The sequence below is a fragment of the Drosophila nasuta genome, chromosome 3 (assembly GCF_023558535.2).
Source record: "Drosophila nasuta strain 15112-1781.00 chromosome 3, ASM2355853v1, whole genome shotgun sequence".
Classification (NCBI taxonomy): domain Eukaryota; kingdom Metazoa; phylum Arthropoda; class Insecta; order Diptera; family Drosophilidae; genus Drosophila; species Drosophila nasuta.
In genome coordinates, this window is record NC_083457.1 from 7986237 (window position 1) to 8011017 (window position 24781).

At 42.7% G+C, this 24781-nt stretch overlaps 3 protein-coding genes across 3 annotated transcripts; 2 read left to right on the forward strand and 1 right to left on the reverse strand.

The window, feature by feature from the left end:
* Window positions 1-397: 397 nt before the first annotated feature.
* On the reverse strand, window positions 398-4718 carry LOC132789357 (actin-interacting protein 1). The gene is given in 8 exon segments (XM_060797323.1): window positions 398-630; window positions 693-843; window positions 906-1223; window positions 1225-1961; window positions 2017-2280; window positions 3050-3140; window positions 4042-4163; window positions 4548-4718. Coding segments are annotated over 8 exon segments (1827 nt in total). The 5' UTR covers window positions 4582-4718; the 3' UTR covers window positions 398-520.
* Window positions 3592-6326, forward strand: LOC132789358 (GPN-loop GTPase 2). Its single transcript, XM_060797324.1, has 2 exons — window positions 3592-3649; window positions 5130-6326. Exon 2 carries the CDS (start codon window positions 5213-5215, stop codon window positions 6134-6136), a length of 924 nt encoding a protein of 307 aa, XP_060653307.1. The 5' UTR covers window positions 3592-3649; window positions 5130-5212; the 3' UTR covers window positions 6137-6326.
* A 672-nt stretch (window positions 6327-6998) lies between these two features.
* On the forward strand, window positions 6999-23927 carry LOC132789044 (hemocytin). The gene is given in 28 exon segments (XM_060796784.1): window positions 6999-7297; window positions 8264-8353; window positions 8476-8577; window positions 8641-8688; window positions 8752-9082; window positions 9084-9148; window positions 9212-9339; window positions 9396-9491; window positions 9581-9778; window positions 9832-9998; window positions 10056-10213; window positions 10433-10587; window positions 10654-11256; window positions 11319-12440; window positions 12563-13456; window positions 13606-14154; window positions 14852-16168; window positions 16477-16546; window positions 16603-16852; window positions 16912-17650; window positions 18354-18839; window positions 18901-19407; window positions 19470-19953; window positions 20431-22214; window positions 22559-22774; window positions 22843-23298; window positions 23364-23620; window positions 23694-23927. Coding segments are annotated over 28 exon segments (11517 nt in total). The 5' UTR covers window positions 6999-7190; the 3' UTR covers window positions 23832-23927.
* The last annotated feature ends 854 nt before the right edge of the window (window positions 23928-24781 follow it).

Below are 24781 nucleotides of genomic sequence, written 5' to 3' on the forward strand. Positions count from 1 at the left end.
AGTTATTCATTTTTTTTATGCAAAAACTATTTTATTTCATTTCATAATACAAGTATTTACGTACGCATGCGCACTTTACACACAATATGTTTAAACTGTAGTTCAGTTTAATATAAGTATCAAAAAAGTTGTTTAAAAAACACACAAGCAAAGACTAGGGGATTGGGAGGAGCAAGGATAATTGGGGGATGGATGATAAATCTTTTGAAATACTTTAAATAATAGCTTTATCCATGATATGATTAGCAAAACACTTTTGAGCTTAGACTAAAAGGGGACAATAATGGGAAGCGAAATATAAATAGCTAAATGATATAAGACTTTTGCACTTAAATAAATTGAAAGCAGCAGCGGATTGGCAATTAACCGGATAGGTATGGATCTGAATCTATATCGGTTATAGTTAACCGTCTCTCTTTCTCTCTGTGTTTCGTTCTTTTCACTCTGATTAAGTATAAAAATATGCGCTGGCTGCGCTGATTTGCGTTCTCGATGTTACACACTCTCACTCATTTTGGCTTTAAATAGTTTCCACATGCCACACTTTGGTATTGCAATCCTGACCAGTGGAGATCACAGTATTATTGTCCAGCCACACGACGCGTGTGATTTGCGATTGGGGATGGGCATCTAGAAGAGTAAAATAAGATAGTTAGTCACAAGATTGGTAAAATAAAACATTTATAGCTTACTCTTGATGATGGTGTGCTTGGCTGGATTGGCCACAGACCAAATGATGATTGTAGTGTCCAGAGATCCACTGGCAACCAACAGAGAATTGGGTGACCAGGCCACAGTGTTGACACGCGCATTATGGAAGCCCCATTCCTTGTTGTGAGCAATCTACAAAGATAAAACAATTTTAATTTCCAATCATTAGTTGGCAAACATTTCAAAAAAGTTACCTTATAGTCCTCTACGTTGTAGAGTACAACCTTGCGATGAGCATCGCAGGCAACCAAATACTTTTGATCCGGCGAGTAGGCGACATCAGAAACTGCACCCAAATGATCCAGCTCCGTCTTCAACTCCAGAGTGTTGCCCTTGAGCGAGTAGATATGCACCTTCTGATCATCACCTCCCACAGCTACATCCAAAGTGTCGGCATTTGTGGCAATTGAGCTGGCCTCGTATTTAATGGGCAGCGAGAAGACCTTCTTCTGATCCTGCACCAGCGTAACTTCCTTAATGCAGGCCAAAGCAATGATGTTCTCATTGCGCAAAAAGGGCCAAGCCGCGAGGCTGACAATTGAGCTTGACCACATAGTCCGTGTAATTGTTGCCCTCGACACTGAACTGACGGAGACTGTCATCGATACCGCAAGTGTAAACAAACTCATCCCAGGCAGCAATGCCATTGATCTGATTGCCATGGCCAGTGCCAGTGATGCGATCATTGACACCATTACCAGAGTTCCAGTTGGTCACAACACCGTCGTGGCTGCCCGTGTAAATGGTGCTGCGATCATCGCTCAGAGCCAACACTGTAATGGGCTTGTTGTGTCCCTTGACCACACGCAGCGGCTTGCTGGGATCCTCGACATTCAAGTAGGTAATCACACCTGACAGCGAGACGGTTATGAGATGCTCTCCTTGCCACAAGCACGAGACCTGTTGATCATCCAAATTGGTGCCCATGACAAACTCGGTAACCAGCTCACGTGTGTCCACCTGCCACAGGCGACAAGTCTTGTCACCAGAGCAAGTCAACAGCTGAGTGCTATCGGGTTTCCATGCAACGGCATAGACGCCTCCCTTGTGTGCTGGTGAGCCAAACTCGCCAATCAGATCGGAACTTGTGCCGTCATACAGGAACACTTTGCCATCGAAGCCAGCGGAGGCAAAGTATTTGCCATCGGGCGAATAGCGCACAGCCTGAACGAATCTGGAGTGCTCCTGTTTGGTCATTTTGAACTTGAACGGCGGGCCCTCAAAGATGCCAATGGTATTATCCTCACTGCCTGCAATGTCATGCATTAGAAATCGTGTAGAAATACATTATTTGTGTAGACTTACCGGTCACAATACGGAAGGGTCTGGCTGGCCTAAAGTCGGCCGAGTTAATGGGCTTGGATTGTCCACTAATCTCACCCACCGATGTGCCAGTTTCAGACATAAAGACATGGCCAAAACGTTCACGTCCCTCGCCAACAACCACAATGCGCTGATTATCAGGAGACCAGCTGATATCCTTGATAGGTCCACCGATTGGCTGGAATTCGTTCTTCAGCAAATGCTCCTTGTTAACCGTATCCCAAATGCGGATCTTGCCCGATGCATCTGAATGAATAAAAACACGAAAAAGTTATTAATAAGATGAGTAATACTATGCATAATAGCTGAGATTTGAGTGTGTGGAAAGCAAAAAAAAAATGGAATGGGCAATTTTTGTATGACGAAATTGTAAAACTTATTAATAATTATGTAATAATTAAATAAACTATTTAAGAATACAAATATCTACTTCAAAGCAATAACACATTTCAATGAAAACTATTTAAAAGAGAAAAGTATTAAAAAATCAAGAATTTCTTGAAACAGAAAAGAAATCAATAAATTTTCTATTATTGTACAAAAAAAACCTTTTGAAAAAAGAAATCTCTTAAATGATCAATAAGTTGAAAACCTCAACACGTCATCATATCAATTTCTAGATTTGTAAACTATCAACAAATTCAGTCTATAAATTTTTTATTTTTATTAACAAGATAACCAACCTATATTTTATAGAAAACACAGTTTGCCCAATTTTGGTTACAAGTAGATAAAGAGGTAACAGAAATTCGTGGATAACATCTACAATTATTATAGATAACGCCACTGCCCTATTTTTTTAAGGGGGCATCGAATTTAATATTCCTACACAATCGAAATCAAATGAGCTGATAACTTTTTGCAACTGGTTCGTCAGCGATAAGAAAAGCGTCTTTCCAACTAAGGTAACATTTTTTGTGTTGTATTGTGAGTCATGTTGTGGTTTTTTTTCTGTTGTTTTGTTTAGTTTGAAGAGCGTTTTAAGGCTTCGCTCGAAGAGCTTTGCTTGACTTACCGCCGGATGCAATGTAGAAGCCGCTGGGTGAATACTTGGCCACATTCACTGCACACGAGTGTTCCGTGTAGACATCGGCAATCGCTGGATTCTGGACAGGTAGGCGACGAGTATTAATCGGAGCATGACGAGGCAAATCAAGAAGAGAAAGAGAATACAAAACAATCATTTCAAACAAATTAATAATAATATTTACAAGCAGCTTGGACTGCGACGACGACAACGACCACAAAGGTGATGATGATGATGCGTGGGTCGCTAAATAAGATGCGATACTATATCATTTCTCTTATGCCGGCTGTTGCTATATCTATATATATATATGCCTATATACATTTCTCTATATTCACAAACAAGATTGTATGGTAAATAAATATAGATCAGCCAGCACACGCAGACAAACACAGAATCTCACATTTGGTTGGTTTGTCGTCGCACAGTGGGGCAAATGTCGTTGCAAAATTTACACAAAAATAAACACATCTAGAAAAAGCTACAAATCTGATTAGCTAATTTGCTTTTCTATTCATTGATTCATTATTATTCATTATTATTATTAAAGAAAAACAAAAAAAAAAATACTGTTTTGGGTCTCTTCGGGTAAGCGAACATTGTTTCTTCGATTTCTGTTGTAATTTACTTTAAATAATTAAGAAGAGAAATACTGTTACCTTCAGGTAAATATTTAATTACAAGGTGTAGATTTCCTACACGCAGAGAAAGCGTGTATCTTGTATTTTGAACAGTTATCTCTCATATACCATACAATATACTGTAATTTTTGCAACGAAAAAACTAAAACGACGCCACTGTGCGTCGGTCACAAGTGGAAAAATAACGCTTCAAAATTGCAGCTGCTGTTGCTGCTGCCGCAAGTCCAAAAATAACACAAATTGTTCGCTTTATGGAGCAATCGTCTCATATTTTCTGTTTTCAGTTCTTTTTTGTTTTAATGATGATAATAATGGCTAAAATAGCCATTGCACACTCACCTCGATGTTGCGAATTATCACCGAATTTCCATTGGCATAAAGGAAGTTCTTGCCCTTGGGATCGGCACCCAACACAATCGGCTGTCCACGTCCAGTGCGCGGCAGCGTTGCATAGACATTTTCTGTAAAGATTTTCCAAAGTGCAATTAGTCTAAAATAAGTACGAGGAGAGATAAAAACACTGTAGTATAGTAGTACAGCGGGGGGAGTGAAAAAGTAACAGGGTGCGGCCGGCTGGACGGCGGTATTTTTTTTTTTGCCGGTTTACTTTTTGCTTTCTCCCGGTTTGGTCAGAGAATTCTCCCCTCTCTACTATTGTTTATCTGAATGTGACGACGACGCTGCTGTTGTTGTTTTTGTTGACGGCGACTCGCTGAATTCCATTTATGGTCATATTAATTCGTTTCCGCTGTTTTTACCGTTCTTCGTTGACTCATTTTTACGATGCTTTTGTCGTCGACACTGTTTCGCTACTTAAATGGTGTAATTTTGTGGGAAAAACTCACTGTTTTCGTAGGCCGGAGTTTGTGGTTGCGCCATTGTTCTTTGCTATTCTTCTAGTGGTTTATGATTTCGAGTTGTCTATGTATAAATAGGAATTCTAGACAAGTATTAATGTATGAACAAAACACCCGCACTTTTGCACTATACGCGACCGAGCCGCTACTGGTGGGATAACTGCAGTGTGACCGTACCGGTAACGAGCAAATATGCCTTTTAGCGTACAAAGAAAATACCATTTAGCATTATGGAATACCACTAATCTTATAAATTTATTTTATGTTATTTGTTTGAAAATAACATTACATTTAATAATAATGCTTAATAATTTTAAAGCTCACGCGTGTTATTAAAGAACCTGTTGCAACAAGAAAATAAAAAAAAATATAATTCAAATTAAACAATTCAACACTTTTTTATTTTCATACATTGTGTAGCTTTGATTATGTGTTGTCTTCAATAGCTTTAGTGCTCCGATTTTCAAACTGATAAAAATATTTATTAGCAATATTTTCACATTTTTGGGGTGAAAATATAAATTGTACAAATTTCAAATATATCGATAAAACAAGTTGTTTATTTTTTAGTTTTCACTGTGTGGTCACATTGCCGGCAACAATAATAAACACTTGGCATGTGAATACAAATATCTCTCAAAAAGTTTTTAACAATGCTGCAACGCGCACAACCAAGAGTTGAAAATCCACGTTATGGGCAGCTAATTATCGGACCACCCGGCTCAGGCAAGACCACATACTGTAATGAGGCGTACAAATTCTATCGGGAATTAGGGCGACAAGTTGGCGTAGTCAATTTGGATCCCGGTAATGAGAATATGTCCTACGAGCCGGTCATCAACGTGATGGAGCTGATTACAGTGGGAGATGCAATGGAGCACCTGAAACTGGGACCCAACGGTGCACTGATGCATTGTGCCGAGTACTTAGAGCAACACATAGATGACTGGCTGTTGCCAGCATTAAGAAAACTCAGCGCCACTCATAATTATTTTCTCTTCGATTGTCCGGGTCAAATTGAATTGTATACGCATCACGAAGCGATGGCGCATGTGTTTGAGCGTTTGGAGCAAGAGCGCTATAGCTTGGTCACAGTGAATCTGATTGATTCGCATTATTGCTCGGAGCCTTCAAAATTCATAGCCACATTGTTGATGGCATTGAACACGATGTTGCGGATGAGTTTGCCACATGTCAATGTGCTGTCCAAGGCTGATCTGTTGCGCAAGCATGAAGCGAAACTGCACTTTAATGTCGACTACTACACGGATGTGCTGGATCTGAAGTATTTGCTGGAGAAACTCGACGATGATCCCACAATGCGCAAGCATCGCAAACTAAATGAAGCCATCTGTTCCATGGTGGAGGATTATGCATTGGTGTCGTTCAAGCTGCTCGATGCTTTTAGCACGGATAGCATGTTGAGGCTGCGAAATCACATTGATAAGGCCAATGGTTATGTGTATAAAGCGGGGGAGGAGCAAACGGTCAACTCTCTGCTTGCCTGTGCTGTGGGCGCTGAAACGGAAGCACTGCGCCAACAGCATGATATTGAGCCCTATACGCAACGACAGTGACCAATGTTAAAAAATTATATTATAAACAAGCCTAACAAAAGTAATTTATATTTATCTTTTCTTTTTTGGGGGCGCGTTGCTATGTTATATCAACATCCTGTCGCCAAAAATAATGTTTCTAAATATTAAAAGCACACTGATATTATAATTTCCTGTGATAAATACAATTGGCGCTACAATTGCTGCATCTCAGTTTATTTTTTAATTTAAACATTTTTAGGTGTGCTTTTTTAAAAGAAAGCGGGAAATTTGTATACTGCTGCAGGTGATGCCCATTGCTCTGCTTATTTATGGGCAGCACTGATTTACGTGTTATCGGCAGAAATCGATAAGCAGCGTTGTTGTTGATTAACATAGGCAACTGACACTAGTTGCCGTTACAGAATTACATTACGCGCTTCAAGTTGAATACTCATTGGAAAATTTCAAGTTCATTGTGAATCCCATATGCTCGTAGTATTTAATTCATTCATGCTTTTTCTTTAAAACTGATAAATGGAACTGCGACGTAAATACCATTATGTTAATCTTTATGTAATATTTTTAGTCACAGCCTTGGAACATTCGTTAGGTCAGTTTCATAATATCGTAGGGAGCGAGAAATATTATTATCGCACACAAGTTGCTAAATTGCACACACAGTATAAGATGCTGCTTAAACTTGGCACAATTAAACTCGATAAGACGGGTAAAAAGTGAATCTAAATCGAGCACATTTAACGTTGACTTTGGGAAGCACGAGAATTGCGATTAGAGTTTAATTTAGAGAAAATAATATATAAATAAAATGGCGACTCGCGTTAGTAGAGGCTTATAAAAGCCACTGGCGATTCCCATCGCAATTAGTTGCGTTCGAGCGGTCGCCCCGACATTGTGAATATGTTTTAAAAGTGAAAAGTGATTAGTGTTCTGTGCAGTGAAAAGAGTTTTGAAGTGGATCAAAAGGATCCGTAGGACTACGGATTACCAGTGCTGGTTCTTTGTGCTCGAAAGGAAAACGGATTACCAGTGATATATGAAGCTATTCCTCTAAGGATATTGTGCCAGCCATAAAATGGCATTTAAATTGATATACTGTTTGACTTGGCTCCTCATTTTCAGCCATGTGTTTGCCGAGGAAGGTGATATTGTGATGACGGACGACGAGGATCAGAGTTTAGAGTGAGATTCTTTTAATTATAATAAAAAAAATAATTACCTACGTGTAGATTAATTCAAATGTGTCAAAATGCAACGCTTTCTTGAATTACTAAATTCTTGGCAATTAACCAATTAGAAAAAACCAATTTCTGTTTTGAAGGATATTATTATCCTTACGCCAAGTCAAAATTTAATAACAACAAACATCTTAAATTCCATTTATATTATACTCTAATTTTTTCCGCTTAACAAACGGGAAATTTTTCAACTTTTGTTTCTTGTTTTAAAATGTCAGACTAATTAAAAAATAATATTTGAACTAATAATTTTACAACTAAATAAACATAAGTGACTCTATAAATAAATGGATAGAAATGGTTTAGGTGGTATCTGGAGCTATGAAATTAGGATTTAATTGATGCAAGATTCTTCGAAAGTAACTAGATATACCATATAAGAATATACATGAATAATAATATGATTAGGTTCTAATGTTCATAAAAACATTTGGAAACAATGATGTAAATTAGCAAAATCGATTTGATGTAAAATTATATTTTTTTGAGATGTGATCAATACGTCCTTTTTCCAGGCAGATCCTTATTTCGAATTTGGTACTTAAACTAATGGAGACATTAAAGGTTTAAATAAAAATTTGAAACCTACATAAAGGCTTAAAAATTGTTGAATTTTTTAAAATATATGTGTTTTTCTTCATGTTTTCCTAAAATTTGTGCCCGTTATCTGGTAAAACTGCAAATGAAGTTCTAAAATTCAAAAATACAATATCCATTATTTATAAAACTTATAAAATAATTCCTAGTATTCTACGTTGAATATTAATTTATAAAACTGCTCTTAGTTTAAGCAATGCGATTTCCGCTTCCGTTTTGCTTTTCGTAACGTATTTTATAAGTTTTGTACTAATATTAACTTTTTCAACTAAAAAAAATAATCTAACGCAAAGCTAAATTCGCAATTTTGTAGTCCCGTGGCTCAAACTGTACCGGAAGTTGACGATAAGGAACGCGACGAGCGCCATATAAAATTCCATATCCATCAAGCGCCACCAGTGAGGTATGATTGCGCAATAAGCTGAAAGGAAACGAGCAGCGAGATAAACGTTTTGCGAATATGCTAAAAAGAAATTCAAATTAAATTATATAATTGTTATCACTATTGTACTTGAATTCCAACAGTGCGGCCTACAGCTACAGTTATAGTGATGGTGCCGCTCAAGGCAGAGCCGAAGGTTATGCGCCACATCCCGGCGGCTTTATAGGTGGCATCAAAGCATCAGGGTGAGCAAAATATTTCTCTTTTAAGCTGATAATTTATTAATTAAATTATACGAAAAAATACAGCTCACAATTAATGACCAATGCACTTGGCTTGCTTGGCTACGGCAAGGGGTTAGTTTCGATATAAATAACATAATTAAATTTGCAAGCTTATATTATCGAGTATCTGTTTAGTGTCAAGGGCAACTTCTATGGCAATGCGGCACAACAGTTACGCGCCTATGGCAAGTGCGCTGCTCTAACCTTGCCACAAAATGTTCTCTCCAAATGCGATGGTTCTGGTCGCTGTCAGGTGTTTTGCCCAGATGGTTACACCTTTACCCCGGACACAAAATTGCTGGACTTGTTTTGCAGCAACGATGGCTGGATAATACGCAACTCGGAGTTTACCAGAATTCCACCATGTCAGGCCACATGCCTGCCACCATGTGAGAATAATGGCATTTGCCTCGCAGCTGGCATCTGTCAATGCCCGGAGAACTTCTCGGGTCCTTTGTGCCAGCACAAAAAAGTCAGTGTGTGCCGCCAAGCCGCCAGTGCCCAAGAATTCTAAGGTGTCCTGCAAGAACAAGTAAGTTATCAGCTAAGAATTACTGTTGCGTAATTTACTAATTGCCGTTTTTTACCGCTGCAGCGTTTGTCATGCGGAATGCATGCGTGGCTTTCAGTTTCCCGATAGCAGCAGCATCACCAACATTGAGTGTCGTAATGGCCAATGGATTCACACCAAGTCGGGGCTGCCCAAGGTGCCCGATTGTGGACGTAAGTTAATTTTGTGTGTTAAAGGTATAGGCGTGTAGCTAATCTGTATTCCACAGCCACTTGCTCTCCGGCTTGTCAGAATGGCGGACAATGCATCAGCTTCAATGTCTGCCAGTGCTCTAAAGTGCATCGTGGTGCCTTCTGTCAATATAGTAGGTATCCGGGTTCATTATCCTTGAGTATAATTCATTCAGATCGTATTTAATTTTTGTATAATAATCATCATTAATAAATTTAACAGACATTGCCAGCTGTAATGTGACCAAGTCCAATTTTAATGGCAACTATAAGTGCGCCTACGACACGGAGGAGGCACGTTGCAGCTTCAGCTGCCCGGAAGTGCCCGGCTTAAAAGTGCAGGGACGCTTGGACATTGAGTACAAGTGTCGCTATCAACAGGGAGTCTACTTGCCGGCGCCAGCACCAAAGTGCATTTTTCGTAAGTTCCACGATAGTTATTAAGATATTCTATTTAACAAATGAAATTTTCAGCACCTGGATATTCAATTACATCGGGTCGTGTACAAGTTCAACAAATCCAGAGGGCAGGACAAAGATATCACGGAGCTTTTAGTGGTGAATATACCTCAGAAATTCGCAGTCAGCGAGAAATATTACTGGCCTTGTTGGCTAAATACAAAGATCTCGAGCGACGCAGCGTAAGTTTTTAAATTTAACTGAAACACAAAGTTCAAGCTGAAGTTTCTCCATTAAAGGAATGGTGGTCATCAGAGGAGACGTTGTCGACGGCCGGAAGCTATTCCTTGTACATGAGTAGCGAGTTGGATGTCGTTATTGACAAGTCGCCAAGACCGGCACTCTGCACAACTTGGGGCGGCATCAACATGAAAACATTTGATGGTTTGGTTTTCAAGTAAGTTACTTAAAGCGGGCAGTATCGATAACTGCTCAAATGATAAGGATATACTCGATGATAGCAGTACTAGACTTTCGATAGCAGCAATAATTTCGATAACTAGTAATTAATATGGCAGTTAGTTACCGATATCAACTTGATTCGAAATATTTTATTATTTACTGCTTAAATTATTCCAATTTAATATAATTAATTTTTATTTTATATTATTTAAAGAGCTCCCTTATCCTGTTCACATACTCTGACAACGGATAAGGTGTCTGGCACCTTTGATATCACACTCAAGGCCTGTCCCTATGGCTCTGGTTATGGCTGCGCGCACACTCTGAAGATTCTCTGGCAATCGGTGCTTTATACATTGGAGAACTTGAGTAAGCTAGTGACGACTACTAGTTGATAGTGTTTAATTAAATGTACTTTCTTATTGTCGCTTATAGATGGCACTATGCGTCTTTCGACGCCCAGCAAACAACTCCCAATTCCAGTGCAGGTGATGGGCATGAAGGTGATGCCAGTGGCGCAGCATGTGCAAATTGATCTAGAGTCGATTGGCATGAAATTGGACTGGGATCATCATCAGTATGTCGCTGTGCACGCCGGTCCACCCATGTGGGGCAAAGTGGGTGGTCTGTGTGGCTCCCTCGATGGCGATTACAGCAACGATTTGATGTCGAAAACGGGCAAAAAGCTCGAGACCGTCAAGGCATTCGCCGACGCCTGGCGTGTGGACGACAGCAGTGAGATGTGCCGCGTGGAGAATAGTGCCGAGCTGGAATTTGGCATGGAATCATGCGAACAGAGTAAATTACAAAAGGCTGTTGGCATCTGTGAGCGTCTGCTGGCCAATGAGAAGCTCGGCGATTGCATCAAGCCATTCAATTATGATGCACTTATCCGCACCTGCATCGCTGACTATTGCAATTGTCCCAATCGTGAGCATCCCGAGAGCTGCAATTGTGACGCCATTGCCATGCTGGCCAAGGAGTGCATGTTCAAAGGCGTACAACTGGAGCATGGCTGGCGCAATCTGGAAATATGCCGTGAGTTTAAATGAAGCGATTCAGCGACTTCAATTCTAAGCCACTTAATATTTCCCCTTCAGCAATAAGCTGTGGATTTGGTCGTGTTTATCGCGCTTGCGGACCGGATGTGGAGCCCACCTGTGAATCCGATTTGTCGTCCGTTGTGCCCACCAAAGGCAAGTGCAATGAGGGCTGCTTCTGTCCCGAGGGCACAGTACAGTACAAGGATGCTTGCATCACCCGTGAGCTGTGTCCCTGCACGCTGCGTGGACGCGAATTCAAACCGGAGGCAACAATCAAGAAGAACTGCAACACTTGCACCTGCAAGAATGGCCAATGGAAGTGCACAGATGACAAGTGTGGTGCACGTTGTGGCGCCATTGGAGATCCACATTATCAAACCTTTGATGGCAAACGCTATGACTTTATGGGCAAGTGTTCTTATTATCTACTCAAGACTGGGAACATGTCTGTGGAGGCGGAAAATGTGGCCTGCTCTGGCGCTATGTCGGAAGCTCTTAGCTATGCTGCTCCCGATGATCCTTCGTGCACCAAGTCGATCACCGTACGCTTCACGTTGCGCGATGGCACGCCATCTACCATCAAACTGGATCAGGGATTGACCACGCTGATCAATGGCAAGGCCATTGCCAAGCTGCCTAAAATGCTGGGCGTCGGCGAGGTGTTGATTCGTCGCGCCAGTTCCACATTTTTGACCGTCGAGTTTGCTGGCGGCATTCGCATCTGGTGGGATGGCGTGTCGCGGGTCTATGTCGATGCACCTGCCAGTTGGCGTGGACAGACACAAGGCTTGTGTGGTACTTTCAACTCTAATACACAGGATGATTTCCTCACACCCGAAGGGGATGTGGAGACCGCTGTGGAAGCCTTCGCTGATAAGTGGCGCACGAAAGACACTTGTCAGTTCAAGGCGGAGACCCATCAGGGTCCGCATCCTTGCACGTTGAGTCCGGAGAAGAAGGCAATAGCTGAGAAGCATTGCGATTGGATCTTACAGGATATTTTCCAGGAATGCCATTTTATGGTGGAGCCCGAGCAGTTCTATGAGGATTGTCTCTACGATACGTGTGCCTGCAAAGATGACGTTGCCAAGTGTTTCTGTCCCATTCTCTCATCCTATGGCACTGAGTGCATGCGCCAGGGTGTGAAGACTGGATGGCGCATGTCTGTCAAGGAGTGCGGTGAGTAATTCTTATTTTTGAGATTATAAATATCAGGTATCCGTATTCTAGCTGGTTATGTTATATTTATTTATATTATACCCTCTAATAATTAACACTCTCTGCATAATATTGCTCTACAGCTCCCAAGTGCCCCATGGGTCAAGTGTTTGACGAATGCGGCGATGGCTGCGCTTTGACCTGTGATGATTTGCCGGGCAAGAATAGCTGCAACCGCGAATGCGTTGAGGGCTGTCGCTGTCCACATGGCGAGTACATCAACGAGGATGGCGTCTGTGTGCCTAAGCACAAATGCCACTGCAACTTTGATGGCATGAGCTTCCGCCCAGGTTATAAGGAAGTGCGTCCTGGCGAGAAATTCCTTGACCTTTGCACGTGTACCGATGGTGTTTGGGATTGCCAAGATGCAGACCCTGGGGATGATGTCAAGTATCCGCCTTCGTCTGAGCTGCGCAGCAAATGTTCCAAACAATCCTTTGCCGAGTTCACCAAGTGTGCACCCAAGGAACCAAAGACCTGCAAGAACATGGACAAATACGTAGCCGATTCTACAGAATGTCTGCCGGGCTGCGTGTGCATGGAAGGCTACGTCTATGATACTTCCCGTCAGGCTTGTGTGTTGCCTACAAACTGCTCATGTCATCATGCGGGCAAGAGCTACGACGATGGCGAGAAGATCAAGGAGGATTGCAATTCGTGTGTTTGTCAATCGGGCAATTGGAAGTGCTCTGAACATGGCTGTGAATCCACCTGCAGCGTCTGGGGTGATTCACACTTTACCACCTATGATGGACAAGACTTTGACTTCCAGGGCGCCTGCGATTATGTGCTCTCCAAGGGTGTCTTTGACAATGGCGATGGCTTCAGCATTACTATTCAGAATGTTTTGTGCGGCACATTGGGCGTCACTTGCTCCAAGTCCTTGGAAATCACTTTGAGTGGCCGTGTGCAGGAATCTCTTTTGCTTAGTGCTGATGCGGCCTACAGCGTTGATCCCAACAAGTCGGCAATCAAAAGTGAGTAAAATGTTTGGACAATATTAACAAGTATCTTTTAATTTACTAAAATATCAATGCCCTTATAATTGAGTGGCAAGGCAGTTATTCCCTTATCGGGTTTTAATCCAATGAAGATTCATTCTAACTGATATCTTTTTCCCCTGCAGAATTGCGAGACAGTGTGAACTCTAAGGGACATAACTCTTTCCACATCTATAAAGCCGGTGTGTTTGTAGTGGTTGAAGTGATTCCCCTCAAACTGCAAGTCAAATGGGACGAGGGCACTCGAGTCTATGTCAAATTGGGCAACGAATGGCGCAACAAGGTGAGCGGTCTGTGTGGCAACTACAATGGTAACGGTCTGGATGACATGCAGACACCTTCGTTGGGTCTGGAAACTAGTGCAATGCTTTTTGGTCATGCCTGGAAACTGCAGCCACATTGCGCTGCTCCTGTGGCTCCCATCGATGCCTGTCGCCAGCATCCGGAACGCGAGACGTGGGCACAACTTAAGTGCGGCGCCTTGAAATCTGAACTCTTTGCCCCCTGCCATAGTGAAGTACCTCTGGAGCGTTACCTCAAGCGTTGCATCTTCGATACATGCGCCTGCGATCAAGGTGGTGACTGTGAATGTCTCTGCACTGCGGTGGCCGCCTATGCCGATGCTTGCGCCCAGAAGGGCATCAACATACGCTGGCGTTCTCAGCATTTCTGCCGTAAGTCAATAAATTAATAATTCTGAGTGCTGAGTAACTAACTGAGTGACTAACCAAACTATGTGCCATTAAGAATTTGGTGGCTGCAAATTTCGCTTAGCATAATTGGTAAGTCTTTAATATCCCTAATTATATGAGCTGACTAACTGACTTACTGAGCGTCACATAAAGGATAAGAGAAGAAGGCTGAGATTATTACATTGCTTAGTTCTTAAGCTGTCATTATAAAGTATAAAGGCTTCTTATAATATTACTACTGCAAGTGAGTAAAATATGGAGTTCAAGGTGGTACAGAACAGCGGGAAGAACTTGTGAATCTAAAACGTATAAAATTAGATTGATATATCTCAATTTATTTGGGATAGGTCTAACAACTTTTAATGCACCGCCTAAATGGTAAGTGCTAGAAGGCTGAGATTGGTACTCACATTAGCTATCCTTTTCGGAATATTTACAAATTTTTTAACTTACTAATCAATGCGCCACCTAAAAGGTATTTACTAGAAGGTTAATATTTGTACGCATTTTTGCTTTTAATTTTCATAGAATACCAAAGGCAAATTCCAACTCTTAAGTTGATACTAAGAGCAGATAAAACTATAGAAAGTCCTTGTTAATTGTATTTTTATTTAAAATATATAAAATGAAAATAAAATATGATTAGGATTATTAAAAAATAATAATTATTATTTTATAGCCATGCAATGCGATCCCCACTGCTCCGACTACAAATCCTGCACACCCGCCTGTGCTGTGGAGACCTGTGACAATTTCCTTGACCAGGGCATCACGGAGCGCATGTGCAACCGCGAGAACTGCATTGAGGGCTGCTTCATCAAACCCTGCGAGGATGGCTATATCTATTTGAACGATACCTACAGGGAGTGTGTGCCCAAGGCGGAATGCAAGCCTGTGTGTATGGTGAAGGACGATAAAACCTACTACGAGGGTGACATTATGTTCCAGGATGATTGCGCCACCTGCCGCTGCTCGAAACGCAAGGAAATCTGCAGCGGCGTGAAGTGCGATGCGCCTGTCACAGTAGTCACACCATCTCCCTACGTGGAGGGCACCACAGCGCCACCGCAAGGCACTCAGGATCAAGTTAAATGCGGACGCGGCTGGACACGTTGGCATGACAAGGATGCAGACGCCTCGCAGAAGAGCGTGCGCCTCAACGATGAAGAGAAGCTGCCGCGTTACGATCGTATGGAGAGCGTCTATGGCACTTGCCTCAAGAAGTACATGACCAAGGTGGAGTGTCGTGTGAAGGAAACGCATGAGCCGCCCGAGCAAATGGATGAGAATGTGGTGTGCAATCTGGTGGATGGCTTGCGCTGCATTGGCAAGTGCCATGACTACGAGCTACGTGCCTTCTGCCAGTGTCAAGAGGAGCCCGAAGTAACAACTGTCAAGCCCATTGAGAAGCCACAAATTGGTGCCAGCTGCGATATCGGTGTACTGGAATACAAAGAATATCCGGGTGATTGTCACAAGTTTCTGCATTGCCAACCCAAGGGCGTGGAGGGTGGCTGGATCTATGTGGAGAAGACTTGCGGCGAGTTCATGATGTTCAATCCCACCATGTTCAATTGCGATCACATTGCCATTGTCCAGGAGCTAATACCGAGCTGTGGCAAACCGAAACAGGAGCCCGACATCGATGCAAAGCAGTGTTTGGAGGGCAAAGTGTGGTCTGAGTGTGCCAATCAGTGTGAACACACTTGTCACTACTATGGCAGCATTCTGCGCAAACGCGGACTCTGCAAACCCGGCGAACATTGCAAACCAGGATGTGTGGACAAACTGCGTCCCGATTGCCCCAAGTTGGGCAAATATTGGCGCGATGAGGATACTTGTGTGCATGCCGATGAGTGTCCTTGCTTGGACAAAGCAGAGCAGTATGTGCAACCGCATAAACCTGTAGTAGGTGAGCTGGAGATTTGCCAGTGCATCGACAACGCATTCACCTGTGTGCCCAACAAACCTGTTGCAACGCCAACCACAACGCCAGGTGAGTAGACTATGTATTCCCTATAAGTAATAGCGATTATGTATTATACATATATGAAACACTACACATGGTCTCTGATCTTCAGTTAAAGCTTACAATTTTATTACGTAGGAATATGTAAAGAAAAATTTACCTTAATGCTTTCTGAAATATTACAAATTATTAGAAAAATGAAACGAAATAATAGTAGAAACCAATTTGACAGTTTCTGTTTAAACAAATAATAAATTTTGAAGACAGAAATGAATTTATGCATAGCAACTTACAATTTGTGGATTTATGGAAATTAATACTTTGATCTCTTACAGTGCCCTTCGTGCCCATTGTGCCCATTATTCCAGTGACACTGACGCCGCCAATGCACTGTGCTCCAGAGCGGTAAATTATTGTCTCGTGGATGACTTGCGTTTACTGATTAAATATTCATTTTGCAGTCTTATTCCCTTCATTGAGAACGGTCCACACTCGCTGTCTGATCTCGTGTTCAATGCCAGCTCTCAACTCGCGCCCGAGCATGCGCCTTACAAAGCCCGTTTGAGAAAGCAACCGGGAGGCGGCAGCTGGTCACCACAGATCAACGATCAAATGCAGTATTTAGAGCTGAACTTGGGACGCAAGGAGCCCATCTACGGCGTCATCATGGCTGGCAGTCCTGAGTTCAACAATTACGTGACGCTCTTCAAGGTTTGCATCTAAACAAATAATTGATTGATTCATATTTAATAGATTTATACATAATTTAGATTCTGCACAGTCACGATGGCATTTCTTATGACTATCTGGTGGATGAGACGGAGAAGCCTCAAATGTTCAATGGTCCACTTGACTCGCGTGAGCCCGTTCAGTCGCTTTTCAAGATACCCATCGAGGCCAGTTCGTTGCGTATTTATCCACTGAAGTGGCATGGATCCATCGCAATGCGTGTGGAGCTGTTGATTTGTGGTGAGTTGCCAGTAGAGCTGACACCTGTCACGCTATTCACGAGCACCGAGCATCCGCCGATTCAATTTGAGCTGGAGTGCATCGATGAGATGGGAGTGGACAAGGGAGAGTTGCACGAGCAACAATTGCAGGCGAGCAGCTTGTGGCAGCTGCCACAGGAGACGAGAAAACCACGACTGCTTGATCTGATGAAGCTATCGACACCAGCTGCTTGGCGTCCACTGGCCAATACACCCAATGAGTTCATTGAATTCGATTTCCTCGAGCCACGCAATATATCCGGTTTTGTGACAAAGGGTGGACCAGATGGTTGGGTCACTGGGTACAAGGTGCTCTTCTCCAAGAATAAGCCCACTTGGAACACTGTGCTGGCGCCCAATGGACAGCCACGCATCTTTGAGGCCAATGTGGACGAGCATTCACCGCGCACGCATCACTTCAAGAAGCCCATATTGACGCAGTACCTCAAACTGGTACCAGCGAAATGGGAGCGCAACATCAACATGCGCATTGAACCACTGGGTTGTTTTAAACCTTATCGTAAGTACTGCGTATACTTGATATAAAAATGGGATCGCACAACTTAAGATATGCGTATACTTGATATTAAGACGAGGGAAGTAGGATATCAGAACATAAACAGAATATCTATGGAACAGGCAGATCAGAGACTTTTAAAATTATCTATATTTTCAAATATATTAATATTTTAGGTATTTAGTGTCGTGTCAGTCCGGCCGTCCATCTGAAAATGTTTGAGACTGAAAACAGTTCTATAAAAATACTCGCGTAAGTTCTACATTATAAGAAATGTTTAAGAATTTTGCGAGAAAAGCATCGTTAGCATTAAATAATAAAAGCAGAAATATCAACATTTAGCAAATGCTGACTGCAACATAGTTTACATAATTTTAATGAAATCTTAGAACAATCTTCTATTCTAACTATCTTGAATTGTAAATTTAAATTAGTAAGAAAAGCCTCATAATTTATTATTTTTTTTTAATTTATAATGTTAGTCGTTTTAAGAATTTTAAAATTAAAAATCTTCATCTCAATGAGTATATTTATTTTGGTTATATCGAAGACGAACTTTAACGTCAGTCAAGAAACAACTGCACATTTGTATATACCTTGATGACAGTAATAATGCCGAAGGATTTTTTTAAAGTTGAGAAAACTCGTTTGTAGCTTTTTTACTTGGTCGCAGCAATGAATATATTTCTCTCAATTTGCCTTTCAGCTGTTATCAAGGAGGAGATTCGCGAGGCGGAACTCGAGCCAACCAAGTGCAATATTTGCGAGGGCATCACGAACAGCGCAACGGACAAAAAGTGTCCGTGCAACGATCAGCTCTATTGGGATGGCAACACGTGTGTGCAGCGTAATTTGTGTCCGTGCGTGGAGAACTACGTTAGCTATCCAATTGGCAGCAAGTTCGAGAATGCTGCTTGCGAGGAATGCGTCTGTGTATTGGGTGGTCGCAAGAACTGCAAACCGAAGAAGTGTCCGCCATGCGAGGCACGACATCTGCGTCCAGTGATAACCAGCGATTGTTTCTGCAAGTGTGAGCCGTGCCCTAAGCAGCAACGTGTGTGTCCTTCGAGTGGTGATTGCATACCCGAAGTGCTCTGGTGCAATGGTGTGCAGGATTGTGCCGATGATGAGGATGCCAGCTGTCGGGATTCCTTCACCGTTGAGCCGGACATTAAACGCCAAAAGAATGAGAGTAAGGGTCACTTTAAACAATGTTTATTTATTAATTAACACCTTTCTGTTTATTTTTATAGCCACTGTTATTACGTGTCCAGCGCCAGTTTGTCCGCCACAGATGAAAATCAAAATCATTGAGAAGAAAGCACGCAAAATGTCGAAAATCTTTACGTTCCACAAACAAGTGTCCATCGTAGACGATGGCGTCAGCATCACGAAAACCAAATTCGTTTCATCCGATGAGCAAATCTTGGCCATGCCAAGCAGCAAACTCGACTATCAGGAGGAGGAAGAATGCAGCGAATTCACTTGCGTGCCCATTGCCATCAAGGAGGTGAACAAAAACGAAACGCTCACCTGTGTGGAGCCCAAGTGCCCAGAGAAATACGATGTCGAACTGGACATGAGCAATGCCAAGGCGGGCGAGTGCCTTCGCTACACTTGCGTGCTGCGGCCCAACAAAGATGATGTGTGCGAGATTAGTGGCAAGAGTTTCACCACCTTTGATGGCACTCTCTTCAAGTACAGTCCCTGCAGTCACATTCTTGCCCGCGATATTCACAACGGCAGCTGGACCATTTCCGGTTCGTCTATTATAATTCCTTCCAAGGTTTTGGTTTTTTAATAATTTTCATTTCATTTGCAGTGCATCAACAGTGCACGGATGAGACGCGCAAAGTGTGCCATAAAGTAGTGACCATCACAGATCTACAAGCTGGCAATGAACTGATTTTGTTGCCACAGCTGAAGCTCAAGTTTAATGGCTTCCAGTTTACCGTGGAACAGCTCATCAATTCACCCATTTGCAAGGCTTCGTTTGTGGTTTCCCAGCCGGGCAAAACGCTGCTCGCCGTGTCCACCAAGTACGGCTTCTGGGTGCAATTGGACGACATTGGCATTCTCAAGGTGGGCATCTCCTCCAAGTTCATACGCGCTGTAGATGGTTTGTGTGGTTACTACAATGGTAATCCGCGTGATGACAAACGCACGCCTGATGGTCAAGTGCTGGCCAATACGGATAAGTTTGGCAACAGCTGGTACGACAAGCGGATTCCCTTGGATCAGTGCGGAGATCAGAAGTGCACCAGGCAACTGCAAGCGAAGGCGCTGCAATTGTGCAACATTATCAAGTAGGTAACGAAGGAGATGAAATGTAAATACTTTCGAGTTTCGATCTCATTAAGTAAACATTGGTTAGAATAGCCAGATAAATGGAAAAAATGTATTGCCACATGGCGTATACGTGATCATAAAACAATGATCTACATAACATGTTCGTATTAGTCGCTGGAAAAATATAAATAATATGAAAAACAATTAGAAGATATATATGTTAATAAAATTGTTGAAGCTTATAACAATTCAAAATTGCTCAGGAGTGGATTCTCAAGTATGTTTTTCCCAGTGTAAATAATTGGTAATTATTACATCAATAATCATTTAAAATCGTTTTTTAATAATCGCTTGCATTTTTACATTTTATTTCAACTTTTTATTTAAAGAAAATATTTCAATTTTTATTTTGCCTTAGCAGTTCTTTTACTTTTAAATGTGATTAATAATTTGCTCACAAATAATTTATACTATTTAATTTATCTATACCACAGCCATCCCACGTTTGCCAAGTGCCACAAGGCGGTCAACTACAAACAGTTCTCTAACAATTACTGCCTCGAGGCAGCTTGCGACTGTCTGCTGGCCAACAATGGCGATGCCTCGGCCTGCAAGTGCAACATACTCGAGAGCTTCGTCAAGAAGTGTCTCAGCGTGAACCCATTGGCACAACTAACAACCTGGCGAGCAGTGCATCAATGTGAGATCAGTTGCCCGGCGCCTTTGGTGCACTCTGATTGCTATAAGCGACGCTGCGAACCGTCGTGCGACAATTTGCATGGCGATGATTGTCCTGTCCTACCCGATGTCTGTTTCCCCGGCTGCTATTGTCCCGAGGGCACGGTGCGTAAGGGTGCCCAATGTGTGCCCATCACTGAGTGCAAGGATTGTGTGTGCAAGTCGCTGGGTAACTCAAAGCAACTGACTTACGATCGCAAGAGTTTCAGCTTCCATGGCAATTGCACTTATCTGTTATCAAGGGATGTGGTGCTGCCCGGCGTGCACACGTTCCAGGTGTACGTGAGCATGGATGACTGCAAGAAACTGGGCCAAGAAAGTGCCATTGATGGCGCCAGCTGTGCCAAGGCGCTGCATGTGCTCAACGGCGATCATGTGATACATGTGCAGCGAGTGCCAAATGGTGGCAAACTGCTCCAAATTCTTGTGGATGGTTTCGAGGTGAAGACATCGCCGTACAAGGATAGCTGGATTACGTTGCATGGAGTCGAGGGCAAGGGATTGGTGTTAGCACTGCCCGAACCACATGTGGAACTGTCCATTTCCTATAGTGATTTGAGCTTTACGTTGGAGGTTCCGAGCATCAAGTATGGCAGCAAAATGGAGGGATTGTGTGGCGATTGCAATGAGGATGCCAGCAATGATTTGAAACCAAATCCAGCCAAGCGCAAGCCAGGCATTGATGTCATTCAGAGCTGGCAGGCGGATGAACCCAAGCTGGGTCTCACCGATGCACAGCAGTGTCTGAGCGAGGAGGTGCCCAAGGAGACCTGCGTTCCGCTGCCGCTCGAGAAGGATCCCTGCCTGCAGTTTTACAATAAGGAACTGTTCGGCCAGTGTGCGCTAGTCGTGAATCCCATTGCCTATGTGTCCGCCTGCCAGCAGGATATCTGCAAGCCGGGCAACACACAACACGGCCTTTGCGTGGCGTTGGCTGCCTATGCTAAGGAGTGCAACAAACAGGGCATATGCACCAATTGGCGGCGTCCACAGCTCTGTCCCTATGAGTGCCCCAGCGACATGGTTTACGAGCCCTGCGGCTGTGCTAAGAACTGTGATACCATCAAGGCGCTGTCCGAATACGATGCGGTCAATGTCAAGACTCAGTCGGTGTTCCACACGCTGAGCAGCGATGAGATGTGCCTGAGCTCGGAGCGGTTCGAGGGCTGCTTCTGTCCCCCGGGACAGGTCATGGATTTGGGCAAGTGCATACCGGAGGCAGCGTGCACCAAATGCGATGATGGCGTTCATCTGCCGGGCGACAGTTGGCAGCCGGACAAGTGTACGGACTGTCAGTGCGATGCTAAGGGCAAGAGTTCCTGTGTGCAGAAGAAGTGTCAAGTGGAGGAAAACATCTGCGCAGAAGGCTACAAGCCACAGACCATAGTCAAGGACGATGAGTGCTGTCCGCGGTATCGCTGTGTGCCTGAGCCCAAGGAGTCGCAGAAGCTCTGTCTGGCACCACTGATGCCTGTATGTGGTCCCGGACAGTTCAAGAAGCAAAAGAACGACGTCAATGGCTGTCCACAGTATATTTGTGGTAAGTGTTAAAGTTCTATATATATTAATCAGAAATCTACGTTCTGATCGAAGACTGCATAGAAATTAAAAACTATGTTAGGGATTGATTTATTACTTACTTACTGATTGACCAATAAATTGACTGGCGAAGGACTGTTTGATTAATGGATTGACCAAATTTACTGACTCAATCAAAGATATATATATGTATATATACTGATGGAGTCACTAATACTACGTATTAATTCTATTCTATTCCAATATCTTGGCACATGAATTCACGCGCTTAACTTGTTAACTAGCTATTAACTGGTTAACGCGCTGTAGAAAAGTTGAAAACTAAACAGTTTCTTCCCTATGTAGAATGCAAACCGAAGGATGAGTGCGAGCCCTTGCTGCCACCGCGTGAGCTTTTGCCGGGCGAGCAGCTCGTCAAGATTGAAGAGGGCTGTTGTCCCACCCAGAAGATTGTCTGCAATCCGGAACAGTGTCCGCCGGCGCCAGCCAATTGTGAGCAACGTTTCTACGAGGTCTTTACGCAGCAGGACAACGGCGTCTGTTGTCCCACCCACAAATGCGGTATGTCTAAAGAGTTACGTTAACTATCAGCAATTGATAAATTAATAGAACTGAATTGTTAACCACAGTGCCACCAAAGCATTTATGCATTGTACAATACGAAGCGGATAAATCCACGAGCTTTACCAAGCAAATTGGTGACAAGTGGCTCCACGTCAAGGATGTGTGCAAGCAGGAACAGTGCTCTTATGGTCCCGATGGCAATGCGCAGGTGATTAGCATCCAGGAGACATGCAAGACGGATTGTGCACCTGGCTATAGTTATAGGAATCTGGATAAGACCAAATGCTGTGGCGAATGTGTGCAGACTTCGTGTCTGTTCGAGCACAAACTCTATGATGTGAATGCAAAGTGGAGTTCGCCGGATAATTGTACGCATTATATTTGCCTGCAAAAGGATAAACTGCTTATGGTCAGCTCATCGGTGGAAGTCTGTCCGGATGTTAGCCATTGTGCAGCCAGCTCGATTTATATTGACGGTTGCTGTAAGCTCTGCAAATCGGAGCCAATTGTCGAGGACAAATGTGAGTATACATATAATGGCTAACGGACAGTCAATAAAGATGTAATCTGAATATCCTTCTGGTAGCTACTTGTCTGCCCATATCGCGTGCCGAGTCGCAGACAAAGGAGCTGCTGAAGTTCACCCAACCTGGCCATGGTATTTGTGTTAACGCCGAGCCTATCAAGGGCTTTACGGACTGCGAAGGCGCCTGTAGCTCGGGCTCCAAATACAATCCGCTCACTGATGTGCATGAGAAGTTCTGCACCTGCTGCACCATCAAATCCTATCAATCGATCTCAGTGAAAATGCTTTGCGCCGATGGCCATACATTCATTCAGCGCGTAAGTTGTTTACTTTCACTATACTTTAATTATTTTGAAAATATTTATATATATATATGTATGTTAATTATAGCATGAGGTGCCGTCCAATTGTGGTTGTTCGCCTTGCAGCGAATTCTCCGAGAGCTTGATCGATATGCGAATGCACGTGCCACAGGATGAGCAAAGGCAAATGCCATTGCTTCAGCTATTCGGTCATAATCGCAACTAAACAGAACGGCTATATTAGTTTCTAAGCGATTAATGCAATTATTTAATAAAAACTGAATATTTTAAAAATAAATATGCGGTACTTGAAGTTTTCAAAAATTCAAGAATTCGTTCGATATCATATTTGAGCTGCAGCTTTGCATTCGAGTTCGATTAGTGTGGAGGTTGTCGATAGGTGATTGCTGGTGATGCTTCAATAATTCGATCAAAACTTCAAACGAAGTTGTGTGACGTCGAGTAAATACACGTGCTTTTGTCAGAAGCAATAAAACAGTGCTAAAAACAGTAAAAATAAGGGTACGTATTATATTATATTTTGTAAAATTAGAGCGATATTGTTGAGTTACTTTTAGTAGCAATTTCCCGTGATCTCTAGCAATAAAAATCAGAAAAGTAGCGCAAATTATGAACGTACATATGTCTGTTTGTAAGTGTATTTTGGCATAGGGTGTACAATTTATGTTATAATGTACGATTGTCATGCCACATTCAACGAGTTCAGCTTAATTTTAAGTCAATTTATTGCAGCGCCTGCAGCAGCAACGCCAATATTTGTCCATAGCACGCAATAAGCCTTTTGCAAGAAGGCGTTTCTTTTATACCCAATGTCCAATATGAGAAACATGTGGGCAGGCGAAGACTTCGCATAAGATAGCTCACAGGGTATCACACATACATACATGCATACATATGTATGTAGCTTGTAGTTGTCGTCTCTTTCTTTAGCGAGTGCATTATGTTTCTCGCTTCTTCAAGAAAGCTTCGGGCAGCCATTAAAAAAATGTGGCACCTTTTGATAATGCAGTTGACGTTGTCGCTGTTGTCGGGGCTGCTTTATGAAAACTTTGCGGCTTTTATACTCACGACTTAACTCGACTGCATTTGCATTTCAATAATTAATTGTTATTGTTGCATGGCACATTGTGTTTGTTGTCACAGGAGCACACACAC

Bases quoted from the DNA above. Each gene is read 5' to 3' on its own strand.
- LOC132789358 (XM_060797324.1), top strand. From the start codon at position 5,213: ATGCTGCAACGCGCACAACCAAGAGTTGAAAATCCACGTTATGGGCAG.